The sequence below is a fragment of the Micropterus salmoides genome, unplaced genomic scaffold, assembly GCF_014851395.1.
Source record: "Micropterus salmoides isolate LMB-PRFRI ecotype aquatic unplaced genomic scaffold, ASM1485139v1 Ms_hic_scaffold_1, whole genome shotgun sequence".
NCBI classification, from domain to species: Eukaryota; Metazoa; Chordata; class Actinopteri; order Centrarchiformes; family Centrarchidae; genus Micropterus; species Micropterus salmoides.
Window position 1 is genome coordinate 60,510,674 of NW_024040040.1, and position 18,011 is coordinate 60,528,684.

General features: G+C 38.8%; 2 protein-coding genes across 2 annotated transcripts; both read right to left on the minus strand.

Annotated features, from left to right (window-relative positions):
• Positions 1 to 492: 492 nt before the first annotated feature.
• Positions 493 to 8,164, minus strand: LOC119914833 (zinc finger protein 233-like). Its single transcript, XM_038734376.1, has 2 exons — positions 7,832 to 8,164; positions 493 to 1,968 (listed from the first exon to the last, which is right to left on the minus strand). Exons 1-2 carry the CDS (start codon positions 7,956 to 7,958, stop codon positions 1,103 to 1,105), a joined length of 993 nt encoding a protein of 330 aa, XP_038590304.1. The 5' UTR covers positions 7,959 to 8,164; the 3' UTR covers positions 493 to 1,102.
• Positions 8,028 to 16,862, minus strand: LOC119889348 (putative mediator of RNA polymerase II transcription subunit 26). The gene is made up of 5 exons (XM_038700308.1): positions 16,600 to 16,862; positions 16,003 to 16,434; positions 12,598 to 13,029; positions 8,165 to 8,265; positions 8,028 to 8,033 (listed from the first exon to the last, which is right to left on the minus strand). The coding sequence occupies exons 1-5, from the start codon at positions 16,769 to 16,771 to the stop codon at positions 8,028 to 8,030; spliced, it is 1,143 nt and encodes a 380-aa protein (XP_038556236.1). The 5' UTR covers positions 16,772 to 16,862.
• Positions 16,863 to 18,011: the final 1,149 nt, after the last annotated feature.

Here is an 18,011-nt window from a genome sequence, read left to right on the forward strand (position 1 = left end):
TGAATATTGAGGGGTTTTTTTCGCACGCCAATTGACCCTTTGCTAAGCCACGCCCCCCTTAGTTACCATTGCTAAGTCCAACAACCGGACATTTATCACGGCACTGCCTCTGTCTGTAACTTCACTCTCTGGAGAAATATTGTCTAATTTTTGGAAAAATCTATCTCAGAAAGAAGCAGACAGTTTTGCAGTTGCATTGTGCATTAGAAGGTTGTATTTAGGCTGTCAAACTGACTCAAAACACATCGTCTAAAGCCTACGATCACAGAGTTAAAGTTAACCACCATATTACCTGATGATTGAGACATAGGACAACGATATTAATGATCAACTCTGTTCCTGTACAGCTGGGTAGGCCTCCGCTGACTATTACATTCATTAAAAAGCAAAATAGTAGGGCTTTATAACATTACATTCAGTAGGAAGTTAGCTAGCATTAGCTAACTAACATATTAGGAACAACCCACAGCCGACATTTTTCTGGATTTGTTTTAGGTTTTGGAAAGAGAATAAATTGTACTTTTCCTTTCAACCTCTCTGGGTAGCGACTGTAATTATTACAAGTGCCCCAAGAAACAGTGTTTGACTATATCCTGGAAAAATACAGCAAAGAAAAAGCTAGAAAACGACTCCTTTTGCATTTGTCAATGGAGTGCAGCCATGAAAGTGTCGGACCTAAGTTTGAGCAAGTCCTATAACTTTTGGCCATTCATCCTTCTGCTGTTCTGTTATTTCTGTGAAATACACAATTCTAGCTCCTGAAGTGACAGCTTGCTTATCAACAGATGTTTAAACAATCAGGGTAACGTGATTGCTGGCCCCCCACCGGCAAAGTTTTGATTATTCGCTGGTAAATGACTTTCAGGCCAGCCCTACAATTATGCAGCTCTTCACTTGTGTGTTTTGACCACAAACCTCTAGAGAAGAATTGTCTCCCACAAGATTACTTGTCTGTATGCTGTCTTCTGTGCCGTGTTAAATCAGACGCATCAACACATCTTTTCGTCGTGTAAAGCTACAGCTTCTCACCTGTGTGTTCTCTTCTTATGTGGATTTTCAATTGACTGCTAACTCTGAAGTCTTTCCTACATTTTCCACAAGATTACGACTTCTCACCTGTGTGGACTTTGGCATGTGTTCTCAATGCTGAAGAGTAAGCAAATCTTTTCCCGCAGGTCTTGCAAAGGTACGGCTTCTCACCTGTGTGGGTTCTTATATGTCTTTTAAGTGTTGAAGTGTCACAGAATCCTTTCCCGCAGGTCTCGCAAAGGTATGGCTTCTCACCTGTGTGGGTTCTCATATGGACTTGCAAGTGATTGCTGGTTCTGAAAACTTTCTCACATGTTTTGCAAGAATACGGCTTCTCACCTGTGTGGGTTCTTGTATGGCATATAAATGGACTGCTAGTTCTGAAGCCTTTCCCACATATTTCACAAGAATACGGCTTCTCACCAGTGTGAATTCTCATATGTTTCTGAAAATCTGACTTGTAGCGAAATTCTTTTCCACATGTGTCACATGTGAAAGAGTTTTTACCAGTGTGAGGATTATGGTGAACCTCTGACATGGTAGACTTGTGTACATTGTTTCTGGGGCTTCTGCTGTTGTGATCTTGATTCTTTTGTTTGGGCTCTGCATCTCTAGTTGATCCTGAGTCTTCATGCTCGCCTCCTTTCTGATCTTGGCTCTCAGCTACATGACAGTTGTGAGAGAGGAGCTGGTGGTCACTTTTCAGTTCTGCTTCACTGTGGTCACTTTCCTCATAAGTAGGAGTCAACATAAAGGTGTCAGTCTCCTGCTTCACTACAAGCTGCTCTCCCTCCTGACTGGTACAGAGTTCCTCCTGTTCCTCTTTAACCTGTGGAGGCTGTGGGTCCTCCTGGTCCAGACCGGGGATCCTCTCCTGAATCCAGAGCTGCTGGTCAGCCAGAACCTCCTCCTCCATACAGACATGTTGCTGTGGGAGCTCTGGAGGGACAGAGAACAGAAGGAACAGGCTAACCTTACTACTGTGATGGGAAAGAACAAATGCAGACACGTGAGGAAACGAGTACCAGTATACAGCATATTAAACACTTTGGATTGTATATAAATCGATATCCACTACTTTGTGTAACTTATATAACTTTCCACACCTATCCTGTGTAACTTTATTTCGGCTTTCCAAACGATATCTAGCAGTCTGCGCTGACGATCCATCTCTTCCTCGTACTCGACGATAGTGTTTTTAAAAACTCTGAATATTTCTTCAGCAGCAGCAGTTAGTCGCTAGGATTTAAAAATTTCGAAACTACCCTAACAATTCATATCACCACTCACAGGTTAACAACGTAGGCCTAGCCCACAGGTTTTTTGTTTATTAAGAAAATTATCTTGTCTGATAGACAATACTGTTGTTTTTATTGAATCGTATTCATCATATACAAAAATCTTCAGCCAAAACAAAATAGCCTACATTAAACAGAATAATAGAACAGTGGAACTATATACACAATTGGATCACATAACAAGTAACAAAGGCATTAACTATTCTTAATTAGCCTAAGTCTAAGTCGCCAACCACGCGAGTCGACCCAGGCACCCCGCCAGGGCCTTGGGGACCCGGGGTGAATAAACCAGAGTTTGAAATTAAAGGGACTCGTGGTTACGGAGTTATAAAATGAATGTGTGTCTATGAGAGTGTTTTGATTTACGATTAATAGCGGCACCTAGAGGCCGATTGACACCAAATTTCATATAGCCCCTCGGGAAGGCGTGCCAATAAGATCCCCAAGTTTGGTGTAGATTGGCCATTCTACACTTAAGATATGACATCACATCGTGTTTTTCGCAAACATTTATTAGCTTATAATTGGGACATTTTGTGGCGGATCAAAATTTCCTCTTCAAACTTTAATCAGCTTTGTCCAGAGATGGTCCGTGACAAGTTTGGTGCCGAGTGGACTTAATTAAAAGTTAATTAAAAGGTTTTTGAGTTTTCACAATTTTGCGAAATTAAAACGCAAAATCGGACATGTTATCGCACAAAGGCATGTCCTATACCATACAATTTGGCAGTTTCCCCCAAAACACGTAGAGATAAGGTTTATGAATGTGTGATGTAGTAGCACACAGTTATGAGGCAAAATGTGCCTTTGCTCAAAATCACATTGAAATGAATGGGATTTTCCCATGGTATTTCAGCTTGGATTATAGCGCCACCTTTTGGCCAAACTGCAGAGTTTTCAGGTGTCATCAGGGCCCCATGGGGGAAAAATGACCCACATTTGTTATCAATCAGACTTGTGGTTATGGAGATATAAAATGCATGTAAGTCAATGGGATTTTTTAAAAGATCTTTGATCTGCAATAACAACGCCACCTATAGACATATTTGGGTGAACTTTGGTCCATGAAGTCATGGGACCATCCTGAACAACTACACTCAAATTTCATGTCAATGCGATTTGTGGTTATAGAGGAACAAATTTTTTGCATTACAGAGCCACCTAGGGGCAGGTTGCACCAACTTTTTCGCAAAATATTTGTTAGCTTATATTTGGAACATTTTTTCGCAGATCAAAATTTCCTCTACAAACTTTTATCAGCTTGGTTCAGAGATTGTCCATGTCAAGTTTGGTGCCGATTGGACTTGTGGTTTTGGAGGACTTAATTAAAATAGGTTTTTCAGTTTTTGTAATTTTGGGCGTGGCCCATACCATGAGATTCAGCTTGATCCCTCATATGCGTAGATATAACGTTTTTGATATGCGCCTTCGATTGAGGGAGTTCCAAGCCCAAATGCAAATATGTTGGTTATAGCGCACTAGAGGTAGAAGTGTTAAATTTCTTTGCTCCTGAGGTCACTGCGGTGACCTGGACCTACCCTATGACTTTTGCGTCTGTAGCACTTACTGTCTAGGCTGCAGTGTCACTTTTCCTTTACGGAAGACTAATAATAAAAACAAATACGATTAGAATAGGGTTCCCAGCCCTGCTGGCCCTTGGAGCCCTAATGACAAATGCTTTTAGTTTTGTTATTGCAAAAACCACACTTTTCCTCATCATATATCCTGATTCTTAATACAACTGTTGTTTATTTGATACACATGTTATAGCAGTGAGTGCAGCGGTAATGTCAGATCCTATTTACGCTGGGGGAGATGGTAGTTCATCCGAAAGTTGGCCACTGTATTTAAACCTTATGTGGTTTACGGAGCTCAATTTGGCTGTGAGTGTGACTCCGACCAGAGTTCAGTCCGTGTCGAAGTGAACTCTGAGAGTCTAGTTTTGGAAAGGCCCATTTTATTCTGTCAGCAGTGATGGATGAAGTACACAAATCCTGTACCTGACTAAAAAGTCTTACAAAAGGATACTCCAATGACAGTAGAAATGTTTTCAGCTTACAAAAAATACTTGCTTTTAAAAGTAAAAAGTACTCTGGTTATGCTTTTCAGGGGTTGCTGACTTGACAAACAAAATTTAAAAAACGATTATCAAAATAGTCGGCAATTAAATTTCTGTCAACTAATTATTCAGCTTCTACTTTTAGAAACTGTTGAGTAGTTTCATTAATAATAAAACATATTTTTTTAAACTCTTCATATGTTTTGTCTGTAAAAATAAAAATCTTAATTTGTAAAGTAACTAGTCTCTGAAGCTGTCAGATAAATGTAGTGAAGTAAAATGTTCAATATTTCTCTCTGAGGTGTAGTAGAGTAGAAGTAGAAAGTGGCATGAAAGAAAATATTCAAGTAAATACAAATATCCTATCTTACTTGTACATAAGTACAGTACACAAGGAAAATAGTGTTTTGTAAACTACTGCGTTTGATGTCTTTTTTTGTTACTTTGCAGATAATAATTTTGCAATAAACACAAATTAGCGAAAAAAAGTATTTTGATAGTTTAAGTAGAAGTACCACAGTGTAATTCATGGCACATCCAAAATGTTAGTTAAAGTACAAAAGTACCATAGTCATTTTATTTACGCTGGGGACATGTCCCCATCACTACTTGAAATTTTGCATTTATTAAAAATATTCTGCAAAAAAACTTGCAACACGAAATGTTAAATAGCAAATGAAAATGACTGGAGAAAGATTTATTTGCACAATCAAAAACATGCAATACAATGTAAATATAGAAGAAACAAAGTGCATTGTCCCAAAAATATTATTACTGTATTATATTCCATTATATTTTGAATTATCACCTGCTACCTGAATTTTGTGTTTCTCTTAATATAAACAAAGAAATTTCAACCATAATTGGTGCAGAAAATATCACCAGAATGCAGGAAATTAACTGTTTAATGCTTAAAATTTTCTCGGGGAGGACCCCAACACCCCCCCTGCTATAATTCATCTTTGAATATTTCTTAAAATATCTTATCAAGTTTTCAAGAACCCAATATGGTGCGTCTTTGAGCCCTTATGTTCCCACCACTTTTTAAAACAAAGAGACATGCTTGGAAAGTACCATCAGCAAAATATATTTAAAGAAAGTAACATTAAATTAAGTATTCAGAATGGCCTCCATCAGTGCCACATAACTGTATAACATTTTAATTACTGATGTCCTAACATGTAACATTTGTAGTGAGCAGATAGACAACATTGAGCTCCATTAAGCCCATTTTACATCCCGTTGGATAGTTTAACAATGCATCTCATTTCATAAGATTATTGTAAGTTTTTAACCTGCAAAGTATCTATTGTGACTTCATATAAAATTAAGCCCTAAATTATTCATACCCATGCAAAAGTTTGATTCATAGTGAATTTTCACTTTACCAATAGGTTTCATTTGGCTGGACAGGACATAAAAAAGTGACAATGACACAAGGTATTATGTTAGAGGTTATTAATGATAAATCTCAACAATTTCCATGTTCTTTTAATGTATCCAAAATTATTCATACCCCTGGATATAGTTGCAACTTTTGTTGTTGTTCTATACCATTTTAAATTGTCTATGATTTGTAATCACGTATAAATCGCCTATAAATTGAGAACAGCTAAAGCAGTAGCTCTCTAGTCAGTTACTAATCAACTACAAGTCATTGCTAAAACAACAGAGCTCACTGAGGACCTCCAGGTTGTGCATTGTGGCTGCTCACAAGACAGGCAAAGGCTATAAAGGCATATCCCAGTGTTTTCAGGTGCCAGTGGCCACAGAGCAATGCATGATCAAAAAGTACAAGGAGTTCCACGTTGTGAGAAAACTCAAAGGGCGTGGCAGACAATGTTCCGAAACATACATTCAGAGTGGTGCGAAGATTAGGAAAATTAACCAGCTGACAGAGGCTGTAGGCCTGTACGCCGTACAAAGCAATGCAGAGGCATCATTATTTGTAACCACTATCCATGAGCAAAAATTATAAATGCACATCAGATTTGATTGGAATATAATGAAAAACTATAGGCTTTGCGTGACCATTAAAAACAGCTTTTTTGTGTGGGAGTATAATGAAAAGACATGCAACAAAGTTTGAGAGAAAGCAAAGCAAAAATAAAATCGCGACAGTTTGGAAGATTATTACAACATTACCAGCCGACAAAAGCTGCAGACCAGCTGCAGCATCACGTCTGTGCTGCCTGAGTGTCGGAGGAACGTAATGTTTAACGAGCTTTACCTGCTGAAATCAGCTGTTACACTTGTTTTGGAGAAGAGGAGAACGACTTTGGCTCTGTGTAAAAACTTCCCGATTGATGAAAACTTAAACAACAATTTAGGACCCAGTATTTAGCTTACCTCCAACAGCTGTTTGCTGTTAACACACTGCTGCACGCTGGCTGCTGATTTCAAGATATATGTGCTATTTGGCTGTTGATTGTGATTTATTTGTTTGCAAACAACAGTGAAAAAGAGTTGAGCAGTCATAGAAAAACAGCCAACATTCTCCAGTTAAAGCCAGTAGCCTCTACTCGCCCATTCAGAATTTCACTGCAAGGCAAGGAGGCCTTCCAACCTCAAAGACCAAGCAAAATACTGCTCACATGTTCAAAAATTATTTCATTACAAAACTGATTTTTCCAGTCAATAAAACTGTATCTAGATCAGTCTGTCAGCCTTTTGAAGTGTTTGCACACTAGAATTACTAAGAAAAAACAGAAGACGCTGGAATACTGAAAAAGGAAAGTTTATGACAATTGCCCATCCACATTACACCATTAGCTTATTACCACAAGAGCAGTTCTTCACTTCTGTGAGTTCTTGTGTGTTTTGACCACAAACCTCTAGAACTGCATCGTCCCCTACAAGATTACTTGTCTGTATGCTGCCTTCTGTGCCGTGTCAAATCAGACGCATCAACATATCTTTTCATCGTGCAAAGCTACAGCTTTTCACCTGTGTGTTCTCTTCTTATGTGGATTTTCAATTGACTAGTTACTCTGAAACAACTTCCACATGTTTCAGAAAAAATACAGCTTCTCCCCTGTGTGGGTTTTTATATGGGGTTGCAACTGATCGCTGGTTCTGAAGTCTTTCCCACATATTTCACAAGAATATGGCTTCTCACCTGTGTGTATTCTAATATGTCTTTTGAATGCCGAAGTGTCACAGAATCTTTTCCCACAAGTCTTGCAAAGGTACGGCTTCTCACCTGTGTGGGTTCTCATGTGGACTTTTAAGTGACCCCTCTGGCTAAAAGATTTCCCACATGTGTTGCAAGAATATGGCTTCTCACCTGTGTGGGTTCTTGTGTGGCATATCAATGAACTTCTAGTTTTTAAGTCTTTTCCACATATTTTGCAAGAATACGGCTTCCAACCTGTCTGAATTCTCAGGTGTTCTTGAAATACTGACTTGTCCTGTCCACATGTGTCACAAGTGAAAGAGTTTATACCTGTGTGAGGATCATGGTGAACCTCTGACATGGTAGACTTGTGTACATTGTTTCTGGGGCTTTTTGCTGTTGTGATCTTGATTCTTTTGTTTGGGCTCTGCGTCTCTAGTTGATCCTGAGTCTTCATGCTCGCCTCCTTTCTGATCTTGGCTCTCAGCTACATGACAGTTGTGAGAGAAGAGCTGGTGGTCACTTTTCAGTTCTGCTTCACTGTGGTCACTTTCCTCATAAGTAGGAGTCAACATAAAGGTGTCAGTCTCCTGCTTCACTACAAGCTGCTCTCCCTCCTGACTGGTACAGAGTTCCTCCTGTTCCTCTTTAACCTGTGGAGGCTGTGGGGTCCTCCTGGTCCAGACCGGGGATCCTCTCCTGAATCCAGAGCTGCTGGTCAGCCAGAACCTCCTCCTCCTTACAGACATGTTGCTGTGGGAGCTCTGGAGGGACAGAGAACAAAAGGAACAGGCTAACCTTACTAATGTGATGGCAAAGAAAGAATGCAGACACGTGAGGAAATGAGTACCAGTATATTTAAACACTTCAGGATTTTATATAAACGGATTGTCTCCGTATTGTGTTACTAAAATATTAAAATTTTCCTCACCTATCCTGTGTAACTTTATTTCGGGTTTCCAAGCGATATCCAGCAGTCTGCGCTGACGATCGATCTCTTCCTCGTACTCGACGATAGTGTTTTTAAAAACTCTGAATATTTCTTCAGCAGCAGCAGTTAGTCGCTCGTTGACAAACTCTCTCAAACTCTCAACTGAAGACATTGTTGCTTCATTACAAATTAAATAATTAGCATCGCTACGACTACAAGAACTCCTTCCAGCAATTCAAAAGTTGTGGCAAACGCTGGAGCTTGTATTGTTTACTTCCGCCTGATGTCACACTATTAAGTTCCGACAGCAGAAGTGAGGGAGCTTTTCATTCCGCTTTCAACGGATGACATTTTCTTCAAAATTTGTATCACCAGTGATGGACGAAGTACACAAATCCAGTACTTGAGTAAAAGAACAGATTGCACCCTTGCAAAATATTACTCCACTAAAAGTAGAAGTTTCTTTCAGCTAACAAAAACCTGCTTTTATACTTAAATATCAAAAGTTAAAAGTCCAGTGGGGTTGCCGACATGACAAACATAATTTGAAAACGTTGCCAATTAAATTTCTGTCAATCAACTAATTATTCAGCTTCTACTTTTAGAAACCTTAAAGTAGTTTAATTTATAACAAAACATATTTTTTTAAACTCTTCATATGTTCTGTCTGTAAAAATGAAAATCTTACTTTGTAAAGCAACTGAAGCTGTCAGATAAATGTAGTGAAGTAAAATGTACAATATTTCTCTCTGAGGTGTAGTAGAGTAGAAGTAAAAAAAGTGGCATGAAAGAAAATATTATTACTTTACAGTGTAATTCATAACACATCCAAAATGTTATTTAAAGTATGGAAGTGCCAGTCATTTCATTTACACTGGGTACGCTGGGAACATGTGCCCATTAGTTGTTGAAATGGCTGATTTTGTCCCCATAGTTTTTGAAAGTATTTTAAAAAATATATTCTGCAAAAAAACTTGAAACAAGAAATGTTAAATAGCAAATGATAATGCTTTGATTTATTTGCACAATAAAAACATGCAAAGTAAATATAGAAGAAACAAAGTGCATTGTCTAAAAAATATTATTACTGCATTATATTTCATGATTTTTATGTTTTGAATTGTCACCTGCCACCTGCATTTTGTATTTCCCTTTATATAAATACAATTGTGCTGTCTCTGAGCCCTTATATTTCCACCACTTTTTAACACAAAGAGACACCCTTGAAAAATACGATAAATTAAGTATTCTGAATGGCCTACATCAGTGCCACATAACTATATATTTTAATTACTAATATCCTGACATGTAACATTTGTAGTGAGCAACTAGACAACATTGAGCTCCATTTGCCCTATTTTACATCCTGTTGGATAGTTAAACAATGCATCTCGTTTCATAAGCTTATTGTAAGTTTTTAACCTGCACCGTATCTATTGTGACTTCATCTAAAATTAAGCCCTAAATTATTCATACCCATGCCAAATGATTTGATTCACTGTGAATTTTCATTTTACCAGTAGGTTTCATCTGGATAGAAATTACATTAACAAGTGACAAAGACAGTAAGACAGGGGTAAGGTTATTAATGATAAATATCAACTATTTCTGTTTTTTTTTAAATTTGTACTAAAATGCCATGTCCAAAATTATTCATAACCCTGGATATTGTAGCAAATCTTTGAGAAAATGCAAGTTTCTATACCATTTCAAATCATCTATATCATTTCAAATGGTTCATAGAGCATAGAAATCACCTATAAATTGAGAACAGCTAAAGCAGTAGTTCTCTAGTTAGTTACTAGTCAACTGCAACTCATGGCTCAAACAACAGAGCTCACTGAGGACCTCTGATTGTGCATTGTGGCTGCTCTCAAGACAGGCAAAGGCTATAAAGCCATATCCAAGTGTTTTCAGGTGCCAGTGGCCACAGAGCAATGCATATTCAAAAAGTAAAAGGAGTTCCACACTGTGAGAAAACTCAGAAGAAGAATCCAAGGATCACCACTAAGGCCACCCTGATGAATCTGAGAAACTCTGGTTCCAACATCTCCAGGCAGACAATCCAGCCTACACTGCACAAGGCTGGTCTCTATGGACGCCGACCAAGGAGGACTCCACTTCTCCGAGACAGGCCCACAAAAGCTCGCCTAGCCTTTGCAAAAGCTCACCTGGACAAAGAAGAAAGCTTTTGGTTATCACTTCTGTGGTTGGATGAGATGAATACATGGCTTTCATTTGGAGAAAGAAAGGAGAGGTATTCAACCCCAACAACACCATCCTGACAGTCAAGCATGGTGGAATGTAATGCTTTTTTAGGGGTATGAATAACATTAGACAAGGCATGTACAAATTAAAAAGGAAAACTAGAAATTGTTAAGATTTATCATTAACATCTCTAACACAATTTCTTGCTGTCTTTGTCACTTGTTTATGTCGTTTCCAACCAAATGAAACCTACTGGTTAAATGAAAATTCACTATGAATCAAAATTTGGCATCGGTATCAATAATGTTGGCCTCAACTTTAGCTGTCATATGCATGTTTTTGTGTAAAAGGTGGTGAAGAAAAAACACTGCTCACATGTTTTACAATTATTTGATTACAAAATGTTGGTTTGTTTCTTGTCAATAAAACTGTATCTAGATCAGCCTGTCAGTCTTTTGAAGTGTTTGCACACCAGAATTAGAGAAAAACCACAAGATGCTGGAATACTGAAAAAGGGAAATTTATGACAATTGGCCATCCACGTTACACTTTTAGTTAAACAGCCACTACTGTGCACTCATGGTGAAACAAAGATTCACAGATGTAGAAGACTGATTGTTGTAAGAAATGCTGTTGCTCAAACATAATGTATGTAAATACAAAGACTCACTTGTTGCAGAAATCTGAGGTAACAATATGTCACATTTGTGACTTCAGCGCATTACATGAACCTTAAAGATTGTTAATGTGACTTCTGATTTTCTGATGACTTTTCCGTGGTTTCGGATACGAGTCTCAATCCTATTACTTAAAGAGAACAACATTAACAGATAATCAAATAATCTTTTAAGTTATTTATCAAGAAAAATGTGACTTTTATTAAATTTCAATTACATTTTATTTTATATAGCGCCAATTCTTAACAAAAGTTGTCACATTGCACTTTTTATAGAGCAAGTCTAGACCGTACTCTTTGTAACACTATCAGAATCAGATTTATTGCCAAGTTGTTTTTACACATACAAGGAAATTATTCTGGTGACTAGGTGAACAACAACAATAAACATAAATGTAAAGATATCGAAAGAATTACATGACAGCCAGTGTCAGTGTGTCCTTGGCCTTGTTGATGACTTTTGGAGGCTGAACTTATTCAGGTGTGGCAGGAAGTACATCCTCTGCTCGGCTTTTTTGGGGAAGGATCTGATGTTCAGCTCCCACTTGAGGCCCTGGGAGATAATGGTTCCCAGGAGGCAGAGGGACTCCAGAGTGTCGACACAGGGTGATGGGGGAGGGTGGGTCTGAGATCTTCCTTGGTGTAGTCATGGACTCAGACATGAATTTAAGCAGCCACATTAAGACAATTGCTAATATCACCTGAAGAATATATCAAGGATTAGAGGACTTATGTCTCAGCAGGACCTGGAAAAACTGTAACAGTGTCTTTACAGGTCTCCTTAAAAAATCTGCCATCTGTGAGGTGTCAAATCAGACACATCAAAACATCTTTTCGGCGTGCAAAGCTACAGCTTCTCACCTGCGTGGGTTCTAATATGAACTTTCAAGTAACCCCTGCGGCTAAAAGATTTTCCACACGCTTCACAGGAGTACAGCTTCTCACCTGTGTGGGTTCTTATATGTCTTTTAAGTGTTGAAGTGTCACAGAATCTTTTCCCACAGGTCTTGCAAGAAAAAGGCTTCTCACCAGTGTGGGTTCTCATATGGAGTTGCAAGTGATTGCTGTTCCTGAAGTCTTTCCCACATGTTTCACAAGAATACGGCTTCTCACCTGTGTGGATTCTCAGATGAACTATCAAGCTACCCCCCTGGCTAAAAGATTTCCCACATGTTTTGCAAGAATACGGCTTCTCACCTGTGTGAATTCTCAGGTGTTTCTGAAATACCGACTTGAACTGAAAACCTCTTCCACATGTGTCACATGTGAAAGAGTTTATACCTGTGTGAGGATCATGGTGAACCTCTGACATGGTAGACTTGTGTACATTGTTTTTGGGGCTTCTGCTGTTGTGATCTTGATTCTTTTGTTTTGGCTCTGCATCTCTAGTTGATCCTGAGTCTTCATGCTCGCCTCCTTTCTGATCTTGGCTCTCAGCTACATGACAGTTGTGAGAGAGGAGCTGATGGTCACTTTTCAGTTCTGCTTCGCTGTGGTCACTTTCCTCATAAGTAGGAGTCAACATAAAGGTGTCAGTCTCCTGCTTCACTACAAGCTGCTCTCCCTCCTGACTGGTACAGAGTTCCTCCTGTTCCTCTTTAACCTGTGGAGGCTGTGGGTCCTCCTGGTCCAGCCCGGGGATCCTCTCCTGAATCCAGAGCTGCTGGTCAGCCAGGACCTCCTCCTCCTTACAGACATGTTGCTGTGGGAGCTCTGGAGGGACAGAGAACAAAAGGAACAGGCTAACCTTACTACTGTGATGGGAAAGAACAAAAACGCAGACATGTGAGGAAATGAGTCCCAGTAAACAGTATCTTAAATTTCCTCTGGTTTGTGTTACTAATATAATGAATCTTTACTCACCTATCCTGTGTAACTTTATTTCGGGTTTCCAAACGATATCCAGCAGTCTGCGCTTACGATTGATCTCTTCCTCGTACTCAACGATAGTGTTTCTAAAAACTCTGAATATTTCTTCAGCAGCAGCAGTTAGTTGCTTGTTGACAAATTCTCTCAAACTCTCAACTGAAGACATTGCTGCTTCATTACAAATTAAAAAATTACCGGCGTTAAACTAAAATAATTCTTCCATCGAATTTAAAAGATGCGGCTAACGCTATGTTTACTTCCGCCTGATGTCACACTTCCGACAGTTCTGACAGCAGAAGCGCGGGAGCTTTTCGTTCCGCTTTCAACTGAAGATATTTTATTCAAAACTTTTTTAATATCAAAAGTAAAATGTACTAATAGTATGGTCTTTAGTTTACTTTTAAAATTATCATCTTTCTCTGCTGCCCTCAGGAAGACCATTCCACAGACGTGGGCCATTATAATAAAAAGACACTTCAACGTGAGTCCAGACTTTAGAGATCATTAAAAGGCCTCTACCAGGGTACCAGAGGGTTATGGAAGGTTCATAAGATAAAAGCAAAGGACCATGACCAATAAAAGATCTATAAACTAATAAAATGATCTATTCTGAAGCAGACATGCCTTTCAGGTGAAATAACTAACTCTCTTAATAAACAGCACAAAGACACCTCTAACATTCTTTAATTGGTTCATTTCTTTTACAACGAAATTTACAATTTCTACCACAGATGTCAGTAACCCTTACATGTAAAACCTGACTTCTAGCAAAGATGTGTAGGCTTCATTTCATAGAGACACTTGACAAAACCAACAACGATCAAGATCAATCTATTTATTTAACAGCCACAACTTTGCACTCACTGTGAAACTGAAGTGTTGCCTCCTTTTTGGAGATTACAATTGTTTCAAAGAAATAAAGTTAAATAAAGTTAAAAAGAGAAATATAAGTAATGCTGTCATTTGAAGGGAGACTTTAAACAAAGTAGGACCCTATGAAATCAATTTTAAAGAGGTGGTATTCTGCTCATTTTCAGGTTCAAAATCCTATTTAGGGGTTGTACCAGAACAGGTTTAATTTTCAAAAAACACCATATTTTTGTTGCCGACCAGCTTGGCAACATGGACTGGAGCGAGAGTTTCAGAGTGGTGAGTTATTAATCTGTAACAAAAGTATCTTTCATCCATAAAGTTTTAACTGAGCTCTGTCTCTACATCACAGGAACAACTTCCTGTCCACTGACTGCCTGGAGGGTAGCTAGTGTTTGAAGGGGAGGAGAACTGTGTGCTGCAGCTCACTGTTTTTCCACCGCTGTTTTTGAGGGCGTGTCGGACTAGCCGCTTGGCGAGCGTTATGAGGCGCATTTAGCTTTCATCCCTGTGACGTCACAGGGATGAAAGGGAAGCGGCTGGACTACAAACAAGCTGTTTTCAGGCAGTTCAGAGCAGAGTTTTCTGTGGGAGATGTGAACTCCCTCTTTCACTTTGCAAACCTGTTACATGCACAAAAAAGGTATAAAACTCAAAGGAGAGGGAAAAAGGCAAAAAGCAGAATACCACCTCTTTAATCTTTCTGAATTCTGTGTTTTACAATTTAAACTGATTTTATAATAAGAAAAAGTGTGTTATCTGGTGGATGAATATAATTTCAATAACTACATAAGAAATATTACAAATGTAATCAATATCATAGAATTTGATGTATTAAACTAAATATGCATATAGAAATGTTCAAATGTATATGAAATTATTTATGGGGAAAATTCACAATGAATGTATTGTTGCAATGCTTTTACTGTGATCTATCCCCTATGAAATAGATTACTACTTGATTACTGAAAATTTCCCACGAGACTTCTGCAGGACAGCCTCCAACTGCTGCTTGACGTAGCTTTTTACGGAATATCTGACTCCGCCCAAACAGCCACGAAGACTTCAACGAGCTTGTGTCTTTCATCTGCCGATGTGGTAACACTTTTAAGTCTGTTGACCTCTAACTAGCACGCTGACTTTATAAATGACAGTGTGTCCAGCCTCGGTGAAACACCGACAGAGAGCAGGAGTGAAGCAGAGCCCTTTTAAATGACACTTCAATAAAAACAAAACATAGCAGTAGTATTTCTGTTCATTTGGCTTGAGTGCTCTAAAAGAGAGCATAGAATGCTAGGGAAAACCCAGATTTTTATTAATTGTAGCCATATTTTGGCAGATTCCACGACATTCCGCATGTAACAGATGATTCCATTTTTATTATCAAATTTCCTGATTCTGTCCGCGTTTAGCGCATCGCAGAAGTCATACAGCCCTAAGAAATTGACATCTCATATTATGGACAACATTTTACATGAAACTGAAATGTCAAGTATGTGACTTGAGTAAAACCTTTAGCAGAAGTGCTGCAATTATGCAGCTCTTCACTTCCATGAGTTCTTGTGTATTTTGACCACAAACCTCTAGAACTGCATTGTCTCCTACAAGATTACTTGTCTGTATGCTGCCTTCTGTGCCGTGTCAAATCAGACGCATCAACACACTTTTCATCGTGAAAAGCTATGGCTTCTCACTTGTGTGTTCTCTTTTTATGTGGAATTTCAGTTGACCACAAAATGTAAAAACTTTTCCACGTTTCACAAGAATACGGCTTCTCACCTGTGTGGGTTCTTATATGGACATTCAAGTTACCCCTCTGGCTAAAAGACTTCCTACATGTTTTGCAAGAAAATTGCTTCTCACCTGTGTGAATTCTCAGGTGTTTCTGAAAATCTGACTTGGACTGAAAATCTTTTCCACATGTGTCACATGTGAAAGACTTTTTACCTGTGTGAGGATCATGGTGAACCTCTGACATGGTAGACTTGTGTACATTGTTTCTGGGGCTTCTGCTGTTGTGATCTTGATTCTTTTGTTTTGGCTCTGCATCTCTAGTTGATCCTGAGTCTTCATGCTCGCCTTCTTTCTGATCTTGGCTCTCAGCTACATGACAGTTGTGAGAGAGGAGCTGGTGGTCACTTTTCAGTTCTGCTTCACTGTGGTCACTTTCCTCATAAGTAGGAGTCAACATAAAGGTGTCAGTCTCCTGCTTCACTACAAGCTGCCCTCCCACCTGACTGGTACAGAGTTCCTCCTGTTCCTCTTTAACCTGTGGAGGCTGTGGGTCCTCCTGGTCCAGACCGGGGATCCTCTCCTGAATCCAGAGCTGCTGGTCAGCCAGAACCTCCTCCTCCTTACAGACATGTTGCTGTGGGAACTCTGGAGGGACAGAGAGAAAAAGGAACAGGCTAACCTTACTTCTGTGATGGGAAAGAAAGAAAATGCAGACACGTGAGGAAACGAGAACCAGTATCTAGTATATTAAACAATATATAAATCGATTTTCTCTGTTTTGTATTACTAAAACAATGAATCTTTCCTCACCTATCCTGTGTAACTTTATTTCGGGTTTCCAAGCGATATCCAGCAGTCTGCGCTGACGATCGATCTCTTTCTCGTACTCGACGATAGTGTTTTTAAAAACTCTGAATATTTCTTCAGCAGCAGCAGTTAGTCGCTCGTTAACAAATTCTCTCAAACTCTCAACTGAAGACATTGTTGCTGAACTACAAACAAATAATTAGCGGTGCTCCGACTACAACAACTCCTTCCAGCGAGCTGGAGCTGGTATTGTTTACTTCCGCCAGATGTCACACTGATTAAGTTCCGACAGCGGAAGTGCGAGAACTTTTCGTTCTGCTTTCAACTGATGACATTTATTCTATCAGTAGTGAAGTACACAAATCCTGTACTTCAGTAAAAGTACAGATACCCTTGCAAAATATTACTCCACTAAAAGTAGAAGTTTCTTTAACTTACAAAAAGTACCCACTTTTAAAAATACTTCAGTATTAAAGGTAAAACATACTCTGGTTATGCTTTTCAGGGGTTGCTGACTTGACAAACAAAATTTAAAAACGATCATCGATCATCACCTAATTATTCAGCTTCTACTTTTATAAACTGTTGAGTAGTTTATTTTATAACAAAAGATATTTTTGAAAACTCTTTATCTGTTTTGTCTGTAAAAATCTAAATCTTAATTTGTAAATAACTGAAGCTGTCAGATCCCAGCTGGCCACCAACGTCAAAAGACGCTGATCTTTGGTTGGATATAGGTTGCGACGTTGGATAACCAAATTCCAACATCACGTCAACGTCTAATACCAACGTCAACGTGATGTTGAATATTGACGTCATCTGACGTGGATTTTATGTTGGTTTTAAGTTGTGGTGTTAAGTACCCAAAATCCAACGTTTTCCAGACGTCTTGTGCCAACGTCATCTTGACGTAGAATACCAACATTTGGTCATGAGGTATGGGAACTAAAACCCAATGTCTGCTAAACATCATGATGGTAACGTCCACACAACGTTAAATTACAACGTCATTAGATGTTGATATTTTGTTGGTATTAAGTCGTGGTGTTAAGTAACCACAATCCCAACGTCTTCCAAACGTCTTGTGCCAACGCAATCTTAACGTAGAATACCAAGATTTGGTCATGAGATATGGGAACCAAAACCCAATGTCTGCTAAACATCATGATGGTAACGTCCACACAATATTAAATTATCATTGCTAACATTGTTAAACACTGATATTTTGTTTGTTCTAAGTTGTGGTGTTAAATATCCAAAATCTAACAAGAGTTCCACCTTCCAAAAGAGTGCTAACGTCTGATATAGGATACAGACTACATTAGACATTGGTGTTTTGTGTATTTTCAGTTGTGGTATTTTATACAGATGTAGAATGCAGACATGATAGTGTGACATATACATTTAGTAAACAT

Excerpts from the sequence above, each read along its gene's own strand:
- LOC119914833 (XM_038734376.1), bottom strand. The coding sequence starts at position 7,958 with ATGAAGACTCAGGATCAACTAGAGACGCAGAGCCCAAACAAAAGAATC. Across the intron at positions 1,969-7,831 it reads TCACCATGATCCTCACACAG|AGCTCCCACAGCAACATGTC; the intron begins GTATAAACTCTT and ends CTGTCCCTCCAG.
- LOC119889348 (XM_038700308.1), bottom strand. The coding sequence starts at position 16,771 with ATGTCTTCAGTTGAGAGTTTGAGAGAATTTGTTAACGAGCGACTAACT. Across the intron at positions 16,435-16,599 it reads AATAAAGTTACACAGGATAG|AGTTCCCACAGCAACATGTC; the intron begins GTGAGGAAAGAT and ends CTGTCCCTCCAG. Across the intron at positions 13,030-16,002 it reads TCACCATGATCCTCACACAG|AGCTCCCACAGCAACATGTC; the intron begins GTAAAAAGTCTT and ends CTGTCCCTCCAG.